Source organism: Mya arenaria, chromosome 14, assembly GCF_026914265.1.
Source record: "Mya arenaria isolate MELC-2E11 chromosome 14, ASM2691426v1".
NCBI lineage: Eukaryota > Metazoa > Mollusca > Bivalvia > Myida > Myidae > Mya > Mya arenaria.
The window spans coordinates 477,976-503,089 of NC_069135.1; the positions used below are offsets into that span (position 1 = coordinate 477,976).

A 25,114-nucleotide genomic window follows, 5' to 3' on the forward strand; every position below is an offset into this window, starting at 1 on the left:
TAGTTCATTACGCCCCTACCCAGTCTTTCTGTATAACAAATGACCGATAAAAATGTATGTATTCGACAATCAAGTTACGTTAAATGAAATAATACTATTCGAACATATTCTGTTTCTATAGTTCGAATATCGGTGCTAACTGAACGAAAGCTTACTTAGTTTGAACGGTAATATAAATACTTTCTTTTTTTTCTTCTTTATATGTAATCCTAAAAAAGATCAAATGATAAAAAATAAAATGTAAGGAGATTGTATTTTCAATGATATTTGAAAATATTTCAGATTTAACCAGATGATTTTTATGTAAACACGTAATAATTGGTATGGAGTTCACTTTTGCCAAGTGATTGACAGAGACAAACATGAATTAAAGTGCCTAATATAACTCTAACAAGACTGTTATTACCAACAGCATGTTGTCCAAATGCTGATGCTAGCTACTATCTCCTCTGCTTTTAATGCATAACGATAGATATATAATATATACCTATTCTGAGTGATCGGGGCTTTGCTTATCTTTGTGTGGATGCAAAAACTGTGTGACTTTCATAGATGTACCGATATAAGATTGTTTTTAAGAGCCTTTTCTATGCCTTTTTTCGTTGTTTTCATTATAATATAATTCCGTTTTTCGTAGAACATCTAGACTTTTATAAAGCAATTAAATTGTAAGCGTCTATTAAATGTTCGAGGTGTTGTGTAACACAAACGTTACTGATTACATAATACATAATAAGATATGGTTCCTGTTTAAGTCCTTGGTAACACTCTTGCAAAAGACATTTACTTTACAATGAAATTAACTAATTGAAAACAAATGCAATAAAAACTGCTTCTTAATTTTATGTTTTGATGTTTAACTGATCTTTTAGTAATGGTCAGTATATGTCTGCGTTCACTGTTTGTCATGTAGCCTGTACGTCTTGGACATGCTATTTCTCAATATATTTGTAAATGGATCCAGACATATGCCGATATGCCAATACAATCTGAACAGGCAGAATAAAAAACGAAGTTGTTTTTTAATCAGTGTTCAAGTTCCTTATAACGGGATCGTCCTGGAAGATCGCCATATCGGACTCGGGCCAAAAATTATGCAAGGGCCCGAGTCTGACATGAATGACATATGGATAAAACAGTTTAAGTTTCCATTGTATTTCTGTACGTACATATATATTCAATTTTACCCTATAATTACTTAAATGTTAACATATGAGAAACACAGTGCGCAAAAACTAAAGCAATTCATTAATTATCATTTTGATACCGATAAATATAATTGGAATATGCTTGACTTTTGCATTACATAGGAATAATGCAGATTTGATAAAATTTGTTTCTGTAGCCTATTGTTTACGTTTTTCCAAATGCTTGCATTCATAGGTTGTTAACCTGGCACGCAAAGGTTCATATCTGCTCGTTTACTTTGGCGTTATTTCTGGCATATGTTTTCATCTATCCTTAAGAGCATGTAGGAAAATGAATGATCAACCTTGTGAATAAGATTCATCCTTGTCTGACCCTTTGCTACATCGGAAGTAATGTCGAGCATGGCGGTATGTATCGGAGAGCAATGTTCAATATTGAAGACTATAAACGCACCGATGTTAAATGATACGGCTTAGGACCCTGGTACTAGTATGCGTTTTTAATCACATGGGAAATATGTCCAGTGTACAGCTAAACAAGCAGTAATTCGATTGTGGAGAAGTTTTCGTAAACTTTATACAGCACTGAAATTAAAGCTACTGGAAGGTAGTCAGAGTTTCCATCATTACATTGATAAAGAAAGCATAGCAAATGATTGAAATATAATCGTATAACATAAATAATGTGTTGATGTGCCGCGTAGAAAATTCTAACAGGCTTTCTTAATCCCACATCTGTATTCCTTTTTCGAAGGCGCACAGAAGATATTGATGCAAAATATATATAATATCTCTAATGAATTATTATAGTCAACTCATTTCACTTAAATGATCATTATCATATACGGGATACTTAAGTATAGTTTTAAAAAATTCCCATGATGTAAAGTAACTAGGTCTCTTTTAACTTGTCATGTCTTTCTAAAAACCATCAAAAACGTATACTGACATTTTCTTGCGTTATTTGGATAATATTGAAACTATTCGTTGGCACTGATTGAATACTTTACGCCTGTTCGATGCATCTGAAATGCAGAGATACGTGTATTTGGTATCAAACAAAATGATTATTTTTGGCCCGATTTTAAACAAAAATATAACATTTCATTATAGTTTGTTGTAGAATACATTACTACTCATAAAGCAATGTTCGTTTCGGTAAATTTCATATGTAAAGGAGAAATCGGAAAATATGTCAACAATCATTTATCTAAACTGACATACATTTATTTAAGTTACTAAATATTACTTTTATTATTTGATGTAAGTCAAATTGTGTACGAAACGAAGTTATAATGTTTTGCTATTACAGTGTTTACATAGTTACACAAAACTGTTTTTTGTAACATAACAATTAAGGATCGAAGATATGATGAATCTCGTATCTAATGAAGTGCTTTTGTTCATTTGTTTGAAACATTTGGATTACATTTATGACGTCACATTGTTCAACTTCAGAACGTAACTCAGTTTATTAAATTCAACATCGTATACGGTGTATGCAAAAAAGTATACATCTCAGGTTTTTCTTTCTTAAAATATCAATACAAAAATATGTTTCAGCCTTTTTGTGTGTAGTTATATCGAATATACACCGTACTTTGGTCTTTTAAAGAGCTGAAACACTCGATGAGTTCTTAATCAATTTTTCAAAGACCATGCAAAGTTGGTAAACCCAATACTACTAATGATTATATTTTGATGGTTGTTAAATAGTATACTGACTTAAAGTAATACTTTGATGCTTAAGTTTTTCCTTCAGGTCACCTAACTGACTTAGTAGATTACAACCTCGTTGACAAATTATCAACGCAAACTCTGACACACGGAATGTCTATCGATTGAGTGGTATAAGGTGGACCTCATCAAAAAGTGACATTCTTAATAAAAGCCATTTCATCGGAGGAAATGTAGCTATCGTTCTAAGTAATGATCTTGTCCTGTAGCGCTGACGACAAATAGAAGCAGCATTCTATAAATACAATGAGGGTATCTTTACGATAAAATGTTTATATGAAAAAAAAAATGAATTTCTGAAGAGAAACAATATGTGCAGTGAATCGGACGAACGAGATATTTATAAGGTGTGGCCATTTATGTGTGTTTGTCTCTCGTTAATTGTGTGTTGATCCATATGATGTAACACAAACTCACATTACGTTTTACGTTGTTGTGCTTACTAGTCTTCTTGCACCTGTTACAGATTGGCTCAAGTTGATATTTGATGTGTTCAGCTATTTATTAGAATATTGAAGAACTTTAAGGATAACCAATCAATCAGACTAAAGGTTTAAGTATGCATTTATTGTAACCAAATGTTGATGGTACAAGAACGTGTTCTTTGGTCGTTGGTCAATTTAGGGCCACAAATGTCAATGACCCCTCATCTATCCCGATAAATATGTCTGTCCAGTGAGTGTGAATGAGGCGAGTTGGGAAGCGCACGTCTCCAAGTACTGGTTCCACACGAGACCAGACGGGCACCTCTGGACGAAAGCGTTCCCTTGCAGGTCACACTGGATGAACTTGGTTGGATCGGGGTGGGAGAAGAACAGGGCCTGAGCGCTGATGGCCTGGGCGGTACACGGATTAGCGCCGTTCACAAAACCTGCAAAAACGCAGCCATCTTGTTCTTTAATACAAATTGATTTAAACTGTTGATGTTTTGAATTTAACTGAAATGTATGTAAACGGGGTTATTTAAAGCCAAATGATATTTCTAAGTTTGACGACCGCAACACTTATGCTCCTTTATTTAGGATAACAAACCTGTCTTATCGGATAAAGACCTCTAATAGTCCAATTACTTATTTCCATTTTTTCGTAAAACTTGGTTTCAGAAGATACCTGTGACAGCAGCAAGATAACCAGGGTTCGCCACACCGCCTTGAAGTGTGTACACACACGATTGCCTGTTCTGGTCCCAGATGAGCTGGTCAGGGCAAGTGATCACACGGGCAATTCCGGCAGCGTCGCACTGGATGAATTGTTTGTTGCTATTCGCAACGGAGAAGAATATCCGGCCTGCTTGGAGGCTCTGTGCTGTGCATGGGCTCGGAATACCGAGAGAGGCGATGTAGGTCGGCTGGGCTACAATCGCCTATAAAAGTAACGGAAGCTGTACTGTGTGTATGTTTTGGCCAGTTAATCTTTAATACATGTCTTGTAAGTAATTTTAGTATATGTTCTTCACATTGGAAGAAAAACATAAATCTATCAAGCACAAAAATCACACAAAATAAAAGAAGCAAGCAGGTTCATAATGAGCAAATTTATATACGTTGTATTTGTACAAACCGTATGACTTCGTTCCCGAAAATGAATAATTATGATATAATGCATTGCACAAGTGTTCAATTTTTCTTGTGCTTGCTTTTATTGTAGGAAGGAATTTAGCTTACCTTCGGAGAAATGCACGAGGATGTTGCCTGGTCATAGAGCTCTCCAGTGGGACACTGGACAACATACATTCGTTCGTACAGTCCGCATTGGAGAAACTTTGATGCGTCGCTCGGGTGGGGGAAATTCAGGGCCTGCAGAGCGTTGTTTACGCAAGGGTTGGTCGCAACCTGCCATTGGCCTGTGTGGTTCATGAAGTGTAGTTGTATATATTAGTGATATTCTAAGATTTAAATTGAAACGTGTCAATAGGTTGGTTGCACTTTTATAATATAATATTAGCAGTAAGGGGCTCAGTTGGGTAAATGATTGCAAATGCCAAAATTATATAAGTATACCAGAAATGCATTATTCGTGAAATGTAATCATACTCATTTTTTCCGAGCATGTAAAGATAATTCAGCTCCCATCGTTCACATATAATAAAACAATGAACATACATAATTATGGACGACATCCCTTTGGTGTATTACAATCCTATAATATAGTAGTGTATACTTACAAGATGTGCGGGTGAGCGTTGATCCAGGCAGGACGATGCTTCGGTCCGCATGCTCTATTACAAGGAAAATGATTCAAATCAAACACTTGCATATATTCATAAATAAGTCAGATAAATCCAACACGGCAGGTCAATAAATTTTGGTACTGTTTTAATAAAAGATCGAATTTTAATTCTTCTAAATGAACTTAATTTAAGACTTCTGATTGTGTACAGTATGTTTTTACTGGAGTAAATAGTGTAACACAGTATGACTTCCACGTAAGTAAATCAGTCAATTGTTCTAAAGGCACACTGGTGAAAACCAAGCATCCACTAAGCGAGACACAGGACGCCACAAGATAACAGTGAAAGGAACAAATTAGAGTTATTCATCAAAATTAGGTTTACATTGTAAATGTTTGTTATTTGTTTTTCACAATATCTCGATCTTCAACAATTATCACAAAGCCCAATTTAAATATGTCAGCCTCATTGGAGCTAGCACAGCTTGAAATAAAACTAAATATCAAACCTAATAACTATGTTAACCTAAATTAACTGTACATGCAACAACCAAATACAGACAACACAATGAAATAAAAAATCAAAGCTGAACAACAGACATATATTGTAAGGTACACTAATACACGGACATATATCATACACAACATATACTTACTATAATTGTTTATATGTTTTATACTCTTACCCTGATCAGTGTCCGGCACGGTGGCAGCCTGCACAAGACCACACAAGACTCCTACACACGTGAGAAACAAGACAGAATTCATTCTGGAGAGGAAGAATTGGATCAAGATGTCCTGTTTTAAACAAGTGTAGCAGGCAGAACCGTACGCAGCTATTTTATACCTACCGTTAAGGAAGCAATGTTGATGAAGGTAAGGGTGGACTCACGATTGTTGCGGAAACCTTTTAAAACTGTGCATTTTGGTCATAGACATTTCCGTATTTCATTCCCAGCTTTGTTTACCTTGTCAAAACAAAAGTCTGTCATTTCTCTGTTGGAAACGCGTTGCTGAGTGAAAACCAAAAAATGTTGTATCCTTTAAGTTGTTTGCAATACAATTAACCAAATCGTTTAATGGAAGTCCGCTTTTTATTTGATTGTTAAAACAAAGGGTTTTGCGGTAACAACAGGTTCAAAAACAAACAATATAAAGGCGTTAGTGGTTTTATCCTGATATTTAAAATGAATGACTCAAACATTAACGGAACACCTCAGACATGTAAATTTTGTACAATGCATTTATGTCACGAAAAGGCTATTTCGAAATCACTTGATAACCAATTTCTTCAGGGTTTAATAGTTTTATTAGGCATGTTTCAAGAAAATTCAGTGAGCGAAAAACATTTTTACGGCGATCAGGAGTAGACTTAGAATACTGACTTAATTTGTCAAACCTTCAACGAATCCTGCCATGGATTCCACGCCTCTTTTAAGACCAATTAAAAATCTTAACGAACTAAATACAATGTTTGCCTTTAATTAAGTAATTTTGCTTTATTCGGAAATAATAATACAGCCACCAGCCTTCTATACGCTGGATTCAATTTGTATATTTTTCTTTCCTATAGCAGGAGCTCAAACTGGATATTATGTCGTATACACAGAAACACAGCTTGTTATCAACAGTTATAAACTTTTCCTTTTTGGAAAATGGGCATTATAACCAAACACCTAACCTCTGAAAATAACTTCCTACAAAACAACGGTATGTTTTATGTCTTTGGCATTTACACTGTGCAATCAAACGAGGTTTATGTTTAAACTTTTGGCTACTGAGTCACTGTTTGTAAAATTAAAAGGTGGTTCATTTCTGTGTTATCATTACTTCACAGGAGTGTTTTGCTAATGCTTTCTTTTCATGAATCTTTGGAAAGAAAATTAATGTGTGGCGTCATTTTGTTAAATTATACAGAAAGTAAATATAAGTTTGATGTTTATTGTTGAAATGTATGTTATATGGCAAAGAAATTGGGGTTAGGGGATTGCATGCATAATGCAATTTCCGTACATATGTCGAATACTTTTTCAAATGTTAGAAAATATCTTTTCGTCAAATTATGTGTTTTGGTGGACAGTGACAGCTGAAATAATTTGCAAGAAGACTGACATAGACATGCGTCATATAAGGCGTCTTAGTATGAGGGTGCACAAAATGGCTATTTCTCAATACATTTTGGTGATCTCACGCCCTCACGTTGTGTCCTGTTGATTTCAGGTTTTAAAAATATTTTACTAGGAGGTTAAGGCGTTCCAGTGAATAACTATTTCTAATTTTACAGCTTTATCAGTTTGGGTTTACCTATTGCTCATTGGTAAATGTATGTCTGGTGTATTTTTGCATTGTTTATCTGTATTTAAACGGATTTTATCTTGTTTCAAGGACGAGTAACATCATTGGAGAATTGTATATGTCAGCAGTTCAGCTCTTTGTGGTTCTTATTTTTATCAAGATCGTATCACCATAATTATACAAAGGTACGCTCTTCCGGGTGGATCACAGGCCCTATGGACCTAATAAAACATTACCTGTACTACGGTCCTCATTCGCAACTTATGGCCTTGGTTGCTTTGTTGGAACAATGCATCTTTAAAATATAATGAAACTTTCAACTTAATACAACGATCTTAGCCTAGTATTTGTTTATTGCAATGTATGTATTATGATATTCGGGAATTTTTAAATGTAATTTTAAGAAAATGTCCCCGTGGTGTATTCCGACTGGATTTTTCTTAACTCTTTAGGTCTTTTTGTATCCATCTGATAGCTTTATTGACATTTTGCTACTTAATTTGAATAATGTCGAAACCTCACTTTTGCATACAATTTGGTACTAGCTTCTTAAAGATTGATTTGGCAACAAAACGTTTTCCAAAAATTATAAATTACATATATTGATATTTTGTTAAGTGTTTTGAATAATGTGAAACTATATTTTTGCACAAAAGGTATAACAAAACGCATGTTTCGGGTCACGATTTTTTTTGCAATAAAATTGCATTTGATTATCGTTTACTGCAGGATAACTTTTTTAGCAAATGATATTTCAGAGTTTATAAACAAAGTTAACTTTTTATGTAATATAACGATCGAATGTATGATGAAACTCGCATCTGAAGTGTTATGCACGTGTTTTTGTTCAAAGATTGAACTTAAAAGCATGAATAAATGGAAAACATTTCGATTAGTTGTATGCTGTCAAATTGTTCGATTGGGGAATATAACACAATTTATCAAATTAAAAATCGTGTACGTGGATTTGGAAAAGTGTATAAACCTTTTGTTCTTCTTAAAGTATCAAATAAAGACTTTATTGTTTTCAATAATAGCGAGATTACACCGTTTCTTGTGCTTCAAAAACCCATAAAAACGTTAAAATAGCATTCTAAAAGGGGGGTTTCCTTACAAGGGAAACCCTTATAAAAAGAGTTGAAGCATCTTGTCAACATCTAATAAACACGTAAATCTAACAAAAGGAAAGGGCATAAAGAAATATTGTTTATGTTGTATATGTATACAAAACGTATGACTTATTCCTTTTCATATACATTGCGGGACACTGGATGATGAACAAATCCGTACAGTCCGCACTAGAGGCACTAGGCGACGAAGCTCGTTTGGCAAAGCGTTGTTCACACAAGAGTAAGTCGCTACTTGCCACTGACCTGTGAGATTCACGCACATGGTAATTTTAAACATTGGTATTATAAGATTTCCCTGTTAACGTGTATGTATGATGCTTGCATGCACATGGTTTAGCAGTAACGGGTTCAGCTGGAAATGAGACTTTAGATTCCGAATGAATCAACCAGAAATGCCTTATTCATAACATATAACATTGTAAGCATATAATTGACTATGAATGTACATAGAGATTGAGGATATTAATTATGTTTATAACCACTCAATGCTACAGAACTGGTGTTACATGATGTACGTAAGAGAGTGGCCACAGGCATGTCAATATTTCACCTGGTGTCTTTATAACTATGAAAGAAATAGCTTGTTTCCATACCGCTTTCCATTTTCATAGAATTGCTAGTAACCAAATTATATACTTCTATTTACCAACAAAATAAAACAAACTCAAGCACCCGCTGCATTGCTACCGATTATATACAGAAGATCGTTACCTTTTTAGTTAATTAATAATACTTTTGCTGACCATGGAGTTTGGATGATAATTGCCCTAGTGGGAATACTAATTACCTGAGGGTTTTATTCCTGAATAATACATATGTTTTGTCATTTGTCAATGATAGTCAATTATCGTGCAACATAGGAATTCTGTAAGGTTATATAAGAGACATAACAAATTGGTTTCGAATTGCATTATTTGAAATAAAAACAGCAAACTTATTCTCACGTGTTGTCGGAATAAGACGGCAATATTTCCTATCTTCAATTATTTCTAGTTTTTACATCGTCTGATTTTGCCGTTCATTTCAGTATGTGAGCACAATGTTATTAAGTGTGTTCTCATCACGTCCGCTTCACACAACGGCTTATTTACATCATTCCGTACACAGGCAAGTGACGTCAGCACTTCACACAGGTCAAATAATGCACTCGCACCCACCCCCTGTTTCTTCTGTTGGTCTGAATAATACATATGTGTCTATGAAAGAGTTAAAATACTCGATGAGTTCTTACTCAATTTTTCAATGACCACGCAAAGGTGAAAAGCCCAATACTACTAATGATTATATTTTGATGGTTGTTAAATAGTATAATGACTTAAAGTAGTATCTTCATGATTAAGTTTTTACTTCAGGTCATCTTACTGACCTAGATTACAACCTCATTGACACATTTTCAACGCAAACTCTGACGCACAGAATGTGTATCGATAGAGTGGTATAAGGTGGACCTCCTCAAAAAGTGACATTCTTAATAAAACGCATTTCATTTGAGGAAATGTAGGTATCGTTCTAAGTAATGTTCTTGTCCTGTAGCACTGAAGAATAATAGTAGCAGAATTCTATAAATACAATGAGGGTATCTTCACGATAGAATGTTTATATGAAAAAAAAATGAATTTCTGAAGAGAAACAATATGTGCAGTGAATCGGACGAACGAGATATTTATAAAGTGTGGCCATTTCTTTGTGTTTGTCTCTCGTTAATTGTGTGTTGAACCATGTGATGTAACACAAACTCACATTACGTTTTACGTTGTTGTGCTTACTAGCCTTCTTGCACCTGTTACAGATTGGCTCAAGTTGATAGTTGATGTGTTCAGCTATTTATTAGAATAATGAAGTACTTTAAGGATAACCAATTAATGTATTTAATAATAAAATTAAAGGTTTAAATATGCATTTATTGTAACCAAATGTTGATGGTTCAAGAAAGTGTTCTTTGGTCATTGTCCGGTTTAGGGCCACAAATGTCGATGACTTCTCATCTATCTATCCCGATAAGTTTGTCTGTCCAGTGAGTGTGAATGAGGCCAGCTGGGAAGTGCAAGTCTCAAAGTACTGGTTCCACACGAGACCAGACGGGCACCTCTGGACGAAAGCGTTCCCTTGCAGGTCACACTGGATGAACTTTGTGGGATCGGGGTGGGAGAAGAACAGTGCCTGGGCGCTGATGGCTTGAGCGGTACACGGGTTCGCGCCGTTCACAAAACCTGCAAATACGCAGTCAATTTGTTATTTAATACAAATTGACACAATCTGATGATGTTTTGAAATTAATTGAAATGTATGTAAACAAAGTTGTCCTAAGTCAAATGAAATTTCTATAAGTTAACCGCACCGTTTATGCTCCTTTATTAAGGATAGCAATTCTGTCTTATCGGATTAAGACCTCGGAGTGTCCAATTACTTATTTCTCTTTTTTCGTAAAACTTGCTTTTAGAAACTACCTGTAACAGCAGCCAGATAACCAGGGTTCGCCACACCGCCTTGAAGAGTGTAGATACACGATTGCCTGTTCTGGTCCCAGATGAGCTGGTCCGGGCAGGTGATCACGCGGGCATTTCCGGCCGCGTCGCACTGGATGAATTGTTTGTTGCTATTCGCAACGGAGAAGAATATCCGGCCTGCTTGGAGGCTCTGTGCTGTGCATGGACTCGGAATGCCGAGAGAGGCGATGTAGGTCGGCTGGGCTATAATCGCCTATAAAAGTAACGGAAGCTGTACTGTGTGTATGTTTTGGCCAGTTAATCTTTAATACATGTCTTGTAAGTAATTTTAGTATATGTTCTTCACATTGGAAGAAAAACATAAATCAATCAAGCACAAAAATCACACAAAAAAAAGAAGAAAGCAGGTTCATAATCAGCAAATTTATATACGTTGTATTTGTACAAACAATATGACTTCGTTCCCGAAAATGAGTAACTATGATATATTGCATTGCACAAGTGTTCAATTTTTCTTGTGATTGCTTTTATTGTAGGAAGGAGTTTAGCTTGCCTTTGGAGTAATGCATGAGGATGTTGCCTGGTCATAGAGCTCTCCAGTGGGACACTGGACAACATACATTCGTTCGTACAGTCCGCATTGGAGAAACTTTGCTGGGTCGCTTGGGTGGGGAAAATTCAGGGCCTGCAGAGCGTTGTTTACGCAAGGGTTGGTCGCCACCTGCCACTTGCCTATGCGGTCCATGAATGGTAATTGTATATATTAGTGACATTCTAAGATTTAAATTGAAACGTGTAAATATGCTGGTTGCACTCATATAATATTAGCAGATAGGTGCTTAGTAGAGTAATTAATTGCAAATACCAAAATAATACTTGTATACCAGAAATGCATTATTCGTAAAATGTAACCATACTCATATGATTCAAGCATATAAAGTAAATTCAGCTTCCATTGTACACATATAATAAATCAATAAACATACATATTGATGGACGACATTGTTTTAGTGTATTACAATCCTATAATACAGTACCGTATACTTACAAGATGTGCGGTAGTGGGTTGATCCAGGCAGGACGATGCTTCGGTCCGCATGCTCTATTTCAAAGAAAAGGATTCAAATTAAACACTTACATGTATTCATAATTAGTCAGATAAATCCAACACGGCAGGGCAATTAATATTGGTACTGTTTTAATAAAAGATTGAATATTCCTTTTTGAACAAAATTAATTTAATTGAAGACTTCTGATTTTGTACAGTATGTTACTAAATAAATAATATAATACAGTATTACTACCACGTAAGGACTAGTCAATCAGTCAAATGTTCTAAAGGCACACGGGTGAAAACCAAGCCTCCATTAAGGGAGACACAGGACGCCACAATAACAGTGAAAGAATCAAATTAGCGTTTTTCTTCAAATTAGGTTACTTTGTAAATCTTTGTTATTTGTTTTTCACAATATCTCAATCTTTCACGTGTACACAACATTTATCCAGAATAGATATGGAATGAATGCAAAATGGAATGTGTCAGCCTTATTAGAGCTATCACAGCTTGAGAAAAAGGATTCAAACCTAATAACCATGTTAACCTAAATTGAATGTATAGGCAACGACCAGATACAGACAACACAAGGAAATAAATCAATGAAAACTGAACAACAAACGTATGATGTAAGATGCACCTTGACACAGACATATATCATACATAGCCGAAATACTAGTTTAAATTATGTTTATATGTTTTATACTCTTACCCTGATCAGTGTCCGGCACGGTGGCAGCCTGCACAAAACCAAACAAGACTCCTACACACGTGAGAAACAAGACAGAATTCATTCTGGAGAGGAGGAAATCGAGCAAGATGTCCCGTGTAAAACGAGTGTAGCAGGCTTAACCGTTTGCAGATCTTTTATACCTACCGTTAAGGAAGTGATGTTGATGAAGGTTAGGGTGGAATCACGATTATTGTGGAAACCTTTTAAAATGGCGCATTTGATCATCATAAACATTTCCGTATTTTCATTACCAGCCTTGTTTACCATGTCAAAATATGTCTGTCATTTCTCTGTTAGAAAAGCATTGTTGAATGAAAACTACAAAAGGCTGTATCCTTTATGGTATTTGAAATACAATTAACCAATTAGTTTAATGGTCGTCCGTTTTTATTTGATTGTTGAAACAAAAGTTTTTGCGGTAGCAACAGGTTCAAAAACACAGAATTTGAAGGCGTTAGTGGTTTTTATCCTACTCGTGATATTTATACTGAATGACTCAAACATTAAAAGAACACCTAAGACATGTAATATTTGTTCAATGCAATTATATCACGAAAATGCTATTCCTAAATCACTTAAACCAGTTTCTTCAGGGTTAAATAGTTTTATTATGCATGTTTCAAGTAAATTCAGTGAACGAAAAACATTTTTAAGGCGATCAGGGGTAGAATTACAATACTGACTTAATTTGTCAAAGCCTTCCAGAAATCCTGCCATGGATTCCATGCCTCTTTAAAGACTAATTAATGAACTCAATACTATGGTTGCCTTTAGTTAAGTATTTTAATTTTGCTTTATTCGGAATAATAGTACCGCCAAAACCCTTCTAAACGCTGGATTCGTTGTGTAGTTTTCTTTCCTACAAAAGGGTTAGACATTATTTCGTATACACAGAATCGCAGCTTGTTGTCAACAGTAATAAACCTTACCTTTTCGAAAAATGGGCATTAAAACCAAACACATTACCTCTGAACATAACTTCCTACAAAACAACGATATGTTTTATGTCTTTGGCGTTTACACTGTGCAATTAAACGGCCTATTTTTAACTTTTGGCTACTGAGCTTAATTCATTAAAAAAATGAAATAAAAGGCGCTTGCAATCGCAATGAAATTGGAAAATGAAAAAGTTAACGAGATTTTAAAAAAAAATATTAAAACATACAATTTGGTACAGAGTTTGTATGTGTCACGATGATATTCCTATCAAAATGAGTTAAATTTTACTCTATTTCGAAAGTCATTCACAAAAAACACATGAACAATTAGTGCTTACTGTGAGTTTTACAAGACCTTTATGACTAAAAGTAGGTTAAACAAATGCTGACATCATATGATATAGAGTGTTATGCTAATCCACTGTTTTCAATGCATAACAAAGGCCATGTTTATTGTATAAACTGATTTTGAGTAATCAGGTCTTTGCTAAACTCTGAGTGGATTCAGGAAATGTCTAGACGGTACGATGCTTTCAATGAAGAGGACATTCAGTTTGTTCAAGTACTTCCGGAATATTATAGAACTTTTTTAATTGTTAGAGTCTATCCGTCAGAGTCGTTGTGTAATATATAAACTCATGATTACATAACACATGCATGATTAAGTGACATAAACTGGTAAATAGTCAGATACACATTACTATATAGGTGTAAATGTTCTCATAAGGTGGTCATTCTAGCAGATCGCCATATGGGACTCAGGTAAATGATCATTCAACGGTCCGAGTCGGACACATATGTCTATACAACAGGTTAAGTTTCCATATTTTTTTGTATATGGTTTCCTCTTAAGTATTAATTTTGAATTTGTCAAACAATTAAAAGAAACACAGCATTAATTATGCTCATTCGTATCGTGTAAATAAATTATAAAGGCATACTAAAACAAAAAAGGATATTAATTAATATTGGCTTTATTTTAGTCCGAAAACTTACTCTACAACTACTGCAGAACTGTTTGTTGGTCAGGCAGTACAATTTGCTTGCATCTTTTTACATGACTTCTAAATACCACATCTAAATTATTTCTTAAACGGCTGCTGAAATCAGAGTGTGTAGACATACGATTGTATTGAACAGTTGTAACTATTTATCGAATAAAAAGGGGGTTCACTTCTGTGTTTCCTAACTTTACATTAGTGTTTTGCGAATACATGTACTTACTTTTCATTTAATCTCTGGAATGAAAATTTATGTTTGGCGTCTTGTTATTAAATTATACAGAAAGTGAACATAACTTTCATGTTTATTGTTGAAAGGGTGTGCTATATTGCAAAGAAATTGAAAATGATAATAATTGTATTTGCACACCATCATACATTCCTCACATCTGCATACACTCTAATGTTAGAAAATAAACTTTTCGTCGAATTAGGTGATTTGGGTCGAGAGTAACAGAGGAAATAATTTGCAAGAAGACTGCCGTGTTCACCTATTCATATTGTTTATAAGCAGAAGCTATAAAACAAGTCTTAGTATGAGAGTGCTCAAAAATGACTCCTTTTAAAATCATGTTGGTGAACTTTCAGGGAAGTTTTTAGAATATTTTACTAGGAGGTTAAGGCGTTTCAGTGAACGAGATGGTGGTTTAATTAAGTCCATCAATCATCTACACTAATACACATTTAGTTTAAGAACTATTTATAACATCCACTTAATTGGTATAAGTCAAACTGTTTACAAAACCCTGTTATGATGCCCTGTCATTTAAGTGTTTATAAACACAATACTTTAAATGTAATATAACGATCAAATACATTATGAAACTCGCATCTAATGAAGTGTTATGCATGTGTTTGTGTTCAAAGATTGAACTCAAAGGCATGAACAAATGGAAAACATTTTGATTAGTTGTATGCTGTCAAATTGTTCGATTGGAGAATACATCACAATTTATCAAATTAAAAATTGTATGTGTGGATTTTGAAAAGTGTATAAAAATACACCGTTTCGTGGGGTTCAAAAATCAATAAAAAACTTTAAAACAGCATTCTAAAAAATAGGGATATCCTGACAGGGGAAACGCTTATAAAAAGACTTGAAGTCAATCGGACAGGGCCAAGAGAGATTGGCTGGATTGTAGGCTAGTTGGGCTATATTATAAACCAAAAAGGTAAAGGATGTTGTACGGGATGTATGTTCTAGATGTACGTGTTCATATATAGTCAATGATTTATGTTTGTAAGTAATTTCATGGCATCTTTTCAACATCTAATAAACAGGTATATCTTTTAAACACAAAAAGAAAGGGCCTAAGGAACATTGTTTATGTTGTATATGTACACAAAACGTATCACTTATTCTCTTTCATATGCTAATGTTCATTTTCTCACGCGGCTTCGAATTGCTATAAGTAAAGCTAGCCATTGGTATAAGGCAGGATGTTGTTGCTGATTGCAGAGTGCTCCAGCGGGACACTGGATAATGAACAAATCCGTACAGTCCGCACTTGAGGAACTAGGCGGCGAAGCTTGTTTGGCGTCCGGAAGTTCAGGCATTGCAAAGCGTTGTTCACGCAAGGGTAAGTCGCTACCTGTCACTGACCTGTGAGATTCACTCACATTGTAATTTTAAATATTGGGATTCTAAGATTTCCCTTTTTATGTGTATGTACGCTGCTTGCATGTACATGGTATTGGCAGTAACGGGTTCAGCTGGGAATAAGATTTTACATACCGAATGAATTAACCAGAAATGCCTTTTTCATAACTCATAACACTAGTCAACTCTTTGCATGGTTATGAGTATATTTAGCTACCATTGCACACAAATGATTGACTATTAATGTACATAGAGATTGAGGAAATCAAGTGTGTTTATTAAAATTCAAATGTACAGAACTGGGGTTACATGATGTACGGTCTAGAGTGGCTCCAGTCATGTTGATATTTCACCCAGTCTTTATAACTATGAAAGAAATAACTTGTTTCCATATCGCTTTCCATTTTAGGCCCAATACTACTTATGATTATATTGTGATGACTGTTAAATAATAAAATGACTTAAATTAATATCTTCATGATTAAGTTTTTACTTCAGGTCATCTAACTGACTAATATTACATCCTCACTGACACATTATCAACGCAAACTCTGATACACGGAGTGTTTATCGAGTGAGTGGTATAAGGTGGACCTTTGTCAAAAAGTGACATTCTTAATAAAAGCCATTTCATCTGAGGAAATGTAGGTATCGTTCTAAGTAATGATCTTGTCCTGTAGTACTGAAGACAAACAGTAGCGGCATTCTATAAATACAATGAGGGTATCTTCACGATAAAATGTTTAAATGAAAGAAAAATGAATTTCTGAAGAAGAAACAATGTGTGCAGTGAATCGGACGAACGAGATATCTATAAGATATGGCCATTTCTACGTTTAAAGTTGTTATCCTTACTAGTCTTCTTGCACATGTTACAGATTGGCTCAAATTGATATTTGATGTGTTCAGCTATTTATTAGAATATTGAAAAACTTTAAGGATAACCAATCAATTTATTTTATAATAAGACTAAAGGTTTAAGTATGCATTTATTGTAACCAAATGTTGATGGTACAAGAAAGTGTTCTTTGGTCGTTGTCCGGTTTAGGGCCACAAATGTCTATAACTTTTCAAGAACCACCTATCCCGATAAGTTTGTCTGTCCAGTGAGTGTGAATGAGGCCAGCTGGGAAGCGCACGTCTCCAAGTACTGGTTCCACACGAGACCAGACGGGCACCTCTGGACGAAAGCGTTCCCTTGCAGGTCACACTGGATGAACTTGGTTGGATCGGGGTGCGAGAAGAACAGGGCCTGAGCGCTGATGGCCTGGGCGGTACACGGATTAGCGCCGTTCAAAAAACCTGCAAAAACGCAGTCATTTTGTTCTTTAATACAAATTGACATAAACTGTTGATGTTTTGAATTTAACTGAAATGTATGTAAACGGGGCTATTAAAAGTCAAATGATATTTCTATAAAAGTTGGACGACCGCACCGCTTATTCTCCTTTATTTAGGATAACAAATCTGTCTTATCGGATAAAGACCTCTAAGAGTCCAATTACTTATTTCCATTTTTTCGTAAAACTTGGCTTCAGAAGCTACCTGTGACTGCAAGAAGATAACCAGGGTTCGCCACACCGCCTTGAAGTGTGTACACACACGATTGCCTGTTCTGGTCCCAGATGAGCTGGTCAGGGCAAGTAATCACGCGGGCAATACCGGCAGCGTCGCACTGGATGAATTGTTTGTTGCTATTCGCAACGGAGAAGAATATCCGGCCTGCTTGGAGGCTCTGAGCTGTGCATGGGCTCGGAATGCCGAGAGAGGCGATGTAGGTCGGCTGGGCTACAATCGCCTATAAAAGTAACGGAAACTGTAGCTGTTTTGGCCAGGTAATCTTTTATAAATGTCTTGTAAGTAATTTTAGTATATGTTCTTCACATTGGAAGAAAAACATAAATCTATCAAGCACAAAAATCACACAATATAAAGGAAGCAAGCAAGTTCATAATGAGCAAATTTATATACGTTGTATTTGTACAAACCGTATGACTTCGTTCCCTAAAATGAATAACTATGATATAATGCATTGCACAAGTGTTCAAATTTTCTTGTGCTTGCTTTTATTGTAGGAAGGAATTTAGCTTACCTTCGGAGAAATGCACGAGGATGTTGCCTGGTCATAGAGCTCTCCAGTGGGACACTGGACAACATACATTCGTTCGTACAGTCCGCATTGGAGAAACTTTGATGCGTCGCTCGGGTGGGGGAAATTCAGGGCCTGCAGAGCGTTGTTTACGCAAGGGTTGGTCGCAACCTGCCATTGGCCTGTGTGGTTCATGAATAGTAGTTGTATATATTAGTGATATTCTAAGATTTAAATTGAAACGTGTCAATATGTTGGTTGCACTTTTATAATATAATATTAGCAGTTAAGGGCTCAGTTGGGTAAATGATTGCAAATGCCAAAATTATATAAGTATACCAGAAATGCATTATTCGTGAAATGTAACCATACTCATTTTTTCTGAGCATGTAAAGATAATTCAGCTCCCATCGTTCACATATAATAAAACAATGAACATACATAATTATGGACGACATCCCTTTGGTGTATTACAATCCTATAATATAGTAGTGTATACTTACAAGATGTGCGGGTGAGCGTTGATCCAGGCAGGACGATGCTTCGGTCCGCATGCTCTATTACAAGGAAAAGGATTCAAATTAAACACTTGCATATATTCATAAATAAGTCAGATAAATCCAACACGGCAGGTCAATAAATTTTGGTACTGTTTTAATAAAAGATTGAATTTCAATTCTTTTAAATGAACTTAATTTAAGACATCTGATTGTGTACAGTATGTTCTTACTGGATTAAATAGTGTTTTACAGTGTGACTTCCACGTAAGTAAATCAGTCAAATGTTCTAAAGGCACACTGGTGAAAACCAAGCATCCACTAAGCGAGACACAGGACGCCACAAGATAACAGTGAAAGAAACAAATTAGAGTTATTCATCAAAATTAGGTTTACATTGTAAATGTTTATTTGTTTTTCACAATATCTCGATCTTACACGTTTTACAACAATTATCACAAAGCCCAATTTAAATATGTCAGCCGCATTGGAACTAGCACAGCTTCAAATAAAACTAACATATCAAACCTAATAACGATGTTAACCTAAATTAACTGTACATGCAACAACCAGATACAGACAACACAATGAAATAATAAAAAATAAAGCTGAACAACAGACGTATATTGTAAGATACACTAATACACGGACATCTATCATACACAACCGAAATACTAGCTATAATTATGTTTATATGTTTTATACTCTTACCCTGATCAGTGTCCGGCACGGTGGCAGCCTGCACAAGACCACACAAGACTCCTACACACGTGAGAAACAAGACAGAATTCATTCTGGAGAGGAAGAATTGGATCAAGATGTCCTGTTTTAAACAAGTGTAGCAGGCAGAACCGTACGCAGCTATTTTATACCTACCGTTAAGGAAGCAATGTTGATGAAGGTAAGGGTGGACTCACGATTGTTGTGGAAACCTTTTAAAATTGTGCCTTTGGTCATAGACATTTCCGTATTTCATTCCCAGCTTTGTTTACCTTGTCAAAACAAATGTCTGTCATTTCTGTTGGAAACGAGTTGCTGAGTGAAAACCACAAAAGGTTGTATCCTTTTAGTTGTTTGAAATACAAATAACCAAATCGTTTAATGGAAGTCCGCTTTTTATTTGATTGTTAAAACAAAGGGTTTTGCGGTAGCAACAGGTTCAAAAACAAACAATATAAAGGCGTTAGTGGTTTTATCCTGATATTTAAAATGAATGACTCAAACATTAACGGAACACCTCAGACATGTAAATTTTGTACAATGCATTTATGTCACGAAAAGGCTATTTGGAAATCACTTGATAACCAATTTCTTTAGGGTTTAATAGTTTTATTAGGCATGTTTCAAGAACATCAGTGAACGAAAAACATTTTTAAGGCGATCAGGAGTAGACTTAGAATACTGACTTAATTTGTCAAACCTTCAACGAATCCTGCCATGGACTCCATGCCTCTTTTAAGACCAATTAAAAATCTTAACGAACTAAATACAATGTTTGCTTTTAATTAAGTAATTTTGCTTTATTCGGAAATAATGATACAGCCACCAGCCTTCTATACGCTGGATTCAATTTGTATATTTTTCTTTCCTATAGCAGGAGCTCAAAATGGATATTATGTCGTATACACAGAAACACAGCTTGTTATCAACAGTTATATACTTTTCTAATTTGGAAAATGGGCATTATAACCAAACACCTAACCTCTGAAAATAACTTCCTACAAATCAACGGTATGTTTTATGTCTTTGGCGTTTACACTGTGCTATTAAACGAGGTTTATGTTTAAACTTTTGGCTATAAAGCTTGTTTCTGAAGCTTTTCATATACATATTTGTATTGAAATCATTTGATGCAAGTAGCAATATACCTGATACTTACTTGTATCAAATCGGACGTTTGACAGTTAATTAAACGTTATAAAACGCTTCACCCAACCATTAACGAGAAGTAAACACCTTACTTGCTGCTTAAAAATATGTTCTTACAATTCATAAAGAGGTCATTCAAACAGAAAGGTAGTTCAATTATCAATCATATACTTGTCCATATTCTATTGAAATTATGTATACACAAAGCAATCTCCCACGACTGTAGCTTACTTGTGGGCCATTTTAACAAGTATAGTTGTATAAGGCATTAGCGCCAGTTTTAAGTACAATATTGCTAATGTGCAAGTCCGCGGAGAAATTCCGGACAAAAAAGTCTATTGAATAATCAAGCACTATTATTTATTTCTAATAAGGCCTCGAGTACCACTGAAAATAAATCTTTCATTTTTCATTCGCTTGAAATAACAGTTTAATCGGCTTGGAGGTGCGGCTTATTGTAAGGATTCGATGAATTGCACTGATACTCCATGTGCTTTCGCTAACCGAGCAAGTTACCAGATTGTTATATCCTGATTTTGAAGTTTCGAAATAAAGTCTGTGTTTATACAAAGGTTCAATAACAATTATATTTCCATTTCATCAATCTCGACCCTGTCCGATGTATGTTTCTAGTGAAATTACATAGCGCCTCTGCACATTATGAACAATAACATTATTGTTTTTGTTCGACATGTTGCATTTAATAAAGTAATAAATGTTTAAACGTTTCTTAAGCTTGAAGATCGAAAGAAAAGTTTGCTTTATTTGAACGGTTGTATTCCTTTTCTTTATTGATGAAAAATCTTAGAAAAAAAATAATTCCTGAAAAAATGAAATGCAAGGCGATTGCAATTTCAATGACATTTGAAAGAAAACAGTTAACGAGATGTCAAAAATGGTAAAACCTACGATTTGGTACAGCGTTTGCATTTGTCATGATGATATTCCTATTTGTCCTAAATAAGAGTTTTACAAGACTGTTATGACCAAAATAGGTCAAACAATGCTGACATTAGATGATATAGAGTTTTATACTAATCCACTGTTTTCAATGCATAACAAGAGCGATATTTATTGTATAAACTGATTTTGAGTAATAGGACTTTGCTAAACTCTGAGTGGATTCAGGAAATGGCTAGACAAATCTGACTTTCATATATGCACTGTAATCACATTGCTTTATGGGCCTATTATGCATTCTTGTACGGTACGATGCTTTCAATGAAGAGGACATTCAGTTGTTTGTTCAAGTACTTCCGGACTATTATTGAACTTTTTAATTGTTAGAGTCTATCCGTCAGAGTCGTTGTGTAATATATAAACTCATTATTACTTAATACATGATAATATAAGATGAACTGGTGTTCATGTTCTTTTAACGTGATCGACCTAGCTGATCGCCATATGGGACTCGGGTAAATGATCATTCAACGGTTTGAGTCGGACATAATACAATTATTTCAGTTTCAATTGTTTTTCTGTATAAAATTTCCTCTAAAGGTATTGATTTTCAATGTTTGTCAAAAAATGAGCAGAAACACATAGCATTACACATGTTTTTTTTATCTCTTAAACATTTTATAGAGGCATACTAAAAAAAGAATTAATTATTATTGAATTTTTGAATGTTTGTCCGAAGCCTTATTCTAGGCTAGCCGCTTATACGCGTTTCTTCTGGTATAACTGTTGGCCAGGGAGTACAACTTGCACCTTGTACCCCCATGACTACTTAATACCACAGCTGATTTCTGTCTTCCTCGGCATCTTAGTTTGTAGACACACGCTTGTTTTGAACAGTTGTCACTGTTCGTAAAATTAAAAGGTGGTTCACTTCTGTGTTATCATTACTTCACAGGAGTGTTTTGCTAATGCTTTCTTTTCATGAATCTTTGGAAAGAAAATTAATGTGTGGCGTCATTTTGTTAAATTATACAGAAAGTAAATATAAGTTTGATGTTTATTGTCGAAATGTATGTTATATGGCAAAGAAAGGGTTAGAGGATTGCATGCATAATGTAATTTCCGTACATATGTCGAATACTTTTTCAAATGTTAGAAAATAACTTTTCGTCAAATTATGTGTTTTGGTGGACAGTGACAGCGGAAATAATTTGCAAGAAAACTGACATACACATGCGTCATATAAGGCGTCTTAGTATGAGGGTGCACAAAATGGCTATTTCTCAATACATGTTGGTGAACTCACGCCCTCACGTTGTGTCCTGTTGATTTCAAGTTTTAAAAATATTTTACTAGGAGGTTAAGGCGTTCCAGTGAATAACTATTTCTAATTTTACAGCTTTATCAGTTTGGGTTTACCTATTGCTCATTGGTAAACGTATGTCTGGTGTATTTTTGCATTGTTTATCTGTATTTAAACGGATTTTATCTTGTTTCAAGGACGAGTAACATCATTGGAGAATTTTATATGTCAGCAGTTCAGCTCTTTGTGTTTCTTATTTTTATCAAGATCATATCACCATATACAAAGGTACGCTCTTCCGGGCGGATCACAGGCCCTATGGACCTGATAAAACATGTACTACGGTCCTCATTCGCAACTTATGGCCTTGGTAGCTTTGTTGGAACAATGCATCTTTAAAATATAATGAAACATTCAACTTAATACAACGATCTTAGCCTAGTATTTGTTTATTGCAATGTATGTATTATGATATTCGGGAATTTTTAAATGTAATTTTAAGAAAATGTCCCCGTGGTGTATTCCGACTGGATTTTTCTTAACTCTTTAGGTCTTTTTGTATCCATCTGATACCTTTATTGACATTTTGCTACTTCATTTGAATAATGTCGAAACCTCACTTTTGCATACACTTTGGTACTAGCTTCTTAAAGATTGATTTTGCAATAAAGCGTTTTCCAAAAGTGTTTTGAATAATGTGAAACTATATTTTTGCACGAAAGGTATAACAAAACGCATGTTTCGGGTCCCGATTTTTTTGCAATAAAATTGCATTTGATTATCGTTTACTGCAGGATAACTTTTTTAGCAAATGATATTTAAGAGTTTATAAACAAAGTAACTTTTTATGTAATATAACGATCAAATGTATGATGAAACTCGCATCTGAAGTGTTATGCACGTGTTTGTGTTCAAAGATTGAACTTAAAAGCATGAATAAATGGAAAACATTTTGATTAGTTGTTTGCTGTCAAATTGTTCGATTGGGGAATATAACACAATTTTTCAATTAAAAATCGTGTACGTGGATTTGGAAAACTGTATAAAAATTGTTTTCTTAAAGTATCAAATTAAGACTTTATTGTTTCCAATAATAGCGAAATTACACCGTTTCTTGTGCTTCAAAAACCCATAAAAACGTTAAAATAGCATTCTAAAAAAGGGGTTTCCTAACAAGGGAAACCCTTATAAAAAGAGTTGAAGCATCTTGTCAACATCTAATAAACACGTATATCTATCAAAAGGAAAGGGCCTAAAGAAATATTGTTTACGTTGTATATGTATACAAAACGTACGACTTGCTCCTTTTCATATACATTGTACAAATGTTCATTTACTCGTGCGGTTTGGGGTAAAGCTTGGAATTCGTGTAAGGCAGGATGTTGTTGCCTGATTGAAGAGTGCTCCAGCGGGACACTGGATGATGAACAAATCCGTACAGTCCGCACTAGAGGCACTAGGCGGCGAAGCTCGTTTGGCGCCCGGAGGTTCAGGCCTTGCAAAGCGTTGTTTACGTAAGGGTAAGTCGCTACCTGCCACTGACCTGTGAGAGTCACTCACATGGTAATTTTAAACATTGGTATTATAAGATTTCCCTGTTAACGTGTATGTATGATGCTTGCATGCACATGGTTTTAGCAGTAACGGGTTCAGCTGGAAAAAAGACTTCAGATACCGAATGAATCAACCAGAAATGCCTTATTCATAACATATAACATTGTAAACATATAATTGACTTTACATGTACGTAGAGATTGAGGATATTAATTATGTTTATAACCACTCAATGCTACAGAACTGGTGATACATGATGTACGGAAGAGAGTGGCCACAGGCATGTCGATATTTCACCTGGTGTCATTATAACTATGAAAGAAATAGCTTGTTTCCATACCGCATTATATTATAATAGAATTGCTAGTAACCAAATGATATACTTCTGTTTACAAACAAAACAAAACAAACTCAAGCACCCGCTGTATTGCTACCGATAATATACAGTAGATCGTTATCTTTCTAGTTAATTAATAATACTTTTGCTGAACATGGAGTTTGGATGATAATTGCCCCAGTGGGAATACTAATTACCTGAGGGCTTTATCCTCAATAATACATATGTTATGTCATTTGTCAATGATAGTCAAATAATACCGTGCAACATTATTTGAAATAAAAACAGCAAACTTTTTCTCACGTGTTGTCGG

General features: G+C 35.0%; 3 protein-coding genes across 3 annotated transcripts; all 3 read right to left on the reverse strand.

The window, feature by feature from the left end:
* Positions 1-3,535: 3,535 nt before the first annotated feature.
* LOC128217395 (uncharacterized) lies at positions 3,536-5,822 on the reverse strand. The gene is made up of 5 exons (XM_052924532.1): positions 5,741-5,822; positions 5,050-5,103; positions 4,550-4,728; positions 3,996-4,248; positions 3,536-3,756 (listed from the first exon to the last, which is right to left on the reverse strand). The coding sequence occupies exons 1-5, from the start codon at positions 5,820-5,822 to the stop codon at positions 3,536-3,538; spliced, it is 789 nt and encodes a 262-aa protein (XP_052780492.1).
* A 4,646-nt stretch (positions 5,823-10,468) lies between these two features.
* Positions 10,469-12,774, reverse strand: LOC128217396 (uncharacterized). The gene is made up of 5 exons (XM_052924534.1): positions 12,693-12,774; positions 11,975-12,028; positions 11,480-11,658; positions 10,927-11,179; positions 10,469-10,689 (listed from the first exon to the last, which is right to left on the reverse strand). Exons 1-5 carry the CDS (start codon positions 12,772-12,774, stop codon positions 10,469-10,471), a joined length of 789 nt encoding a protein of 262 aa, XP_052780494.1.
* Positions 12,775-17,333: 4,559 nt separating this feature from the next.
* LOC128217397 (uncharacterized) lies at positions 17,334-19,631 on the reverse strand. The gene is made up of 5 exons (XM_052924535.1): positions 19,550-19,631; positions 18,845-18,898; positions 18,345-18,523; positions 17,798-18,050; positions 17,334-17,554 (listed from the first exon to the last, which is right to left on the reverse strand). Exons 1-5 carry the CDS (start codon positions 19,629-19,631, stop codon positions 17,334-17,336), a joined length of 789 nt encoding a protein of 262 aa, XP_052780495.1.
* Between the last annotated feature and the right edge of the window lie 5,483 nt (positions 19,632-25,114).

What these genes read in the sequence shown, in the direction of transcription:
- LOC128217395 (XM_052924532.1), bottom strand. Translation starts at nt 5,822, where the DNA reads ATGAATTCTGTCTTGTTTCTCACGTGTGTAGGAGTCTTGTGTGGTCTT. An exon ending in CCTCGTGCATTTCTCCGAAG is followed by an intron (nt 4,249 to 4,549) that starts GTAAGCTAAATT and finishes TTACTTTTATAG; the next exon opens with GCGATTGTAGCCCAGCCGAC. An exon ending in TTATCTTGCTGCTGTCACAG is followed by an intron (nt 3,757 to 3,995) that starts GTATCTTCTGAA and finishes GCGTTTTTGCAG; the next exon opens with GTTTTGTGAACGGCGCTAAT.
- LOC128217396 (XM_052924534.1), bottom strand. Translation starts at nt 12,774, where the DNA reads ATGAATTCTGTCTTGTTTCTCACGTGTGTAGGAGTCTTGTTTGGTTTT. An exon ending in CGTGCCGGACACTGATCAGG is followed by an intron (nt 12,029 to 12,692) that starts GTAAGAGTATAA and finishes TCTTTGAAATAG; the next exon opens with AGCATGCGGACCGAAGCATC. An exon ending in CCTCATGCATTACTCCAAAG is followed by an intron (nt 11,180 to 11,479) that starts GCAAGCTAAACT and finishes TTACTTTTATAG; the next exon opens with GCGATTATAGCCCAGCCGAC.
- LOC128217397 (XM_052924535.1), bottom strand. Translation starts at nt 19,631, where the DNA reads ATGAATTCTGTCTTGTTTCTCACGTGTGTAGGAGTCTTGTGTGGTCTT. An exon ending in CGTGCCGGACACTGATCAGG is followed by an intron (nt 18,899 to 19,549) that starts GTAAGAGTATAA and finishes TCCTTGTAATAG; the next exon opens with AGCATGCGGACCGAAGCATC. An exon ending in TTATCTTCTTGCAGTCACAG is followed by an intron (nt 17,555 to 17,797) that starts GTAGCTTCTGAA and finishes GCGTTTTTGCAG; the next exon opens with GTTTTTTGAACGGCGCTAAT.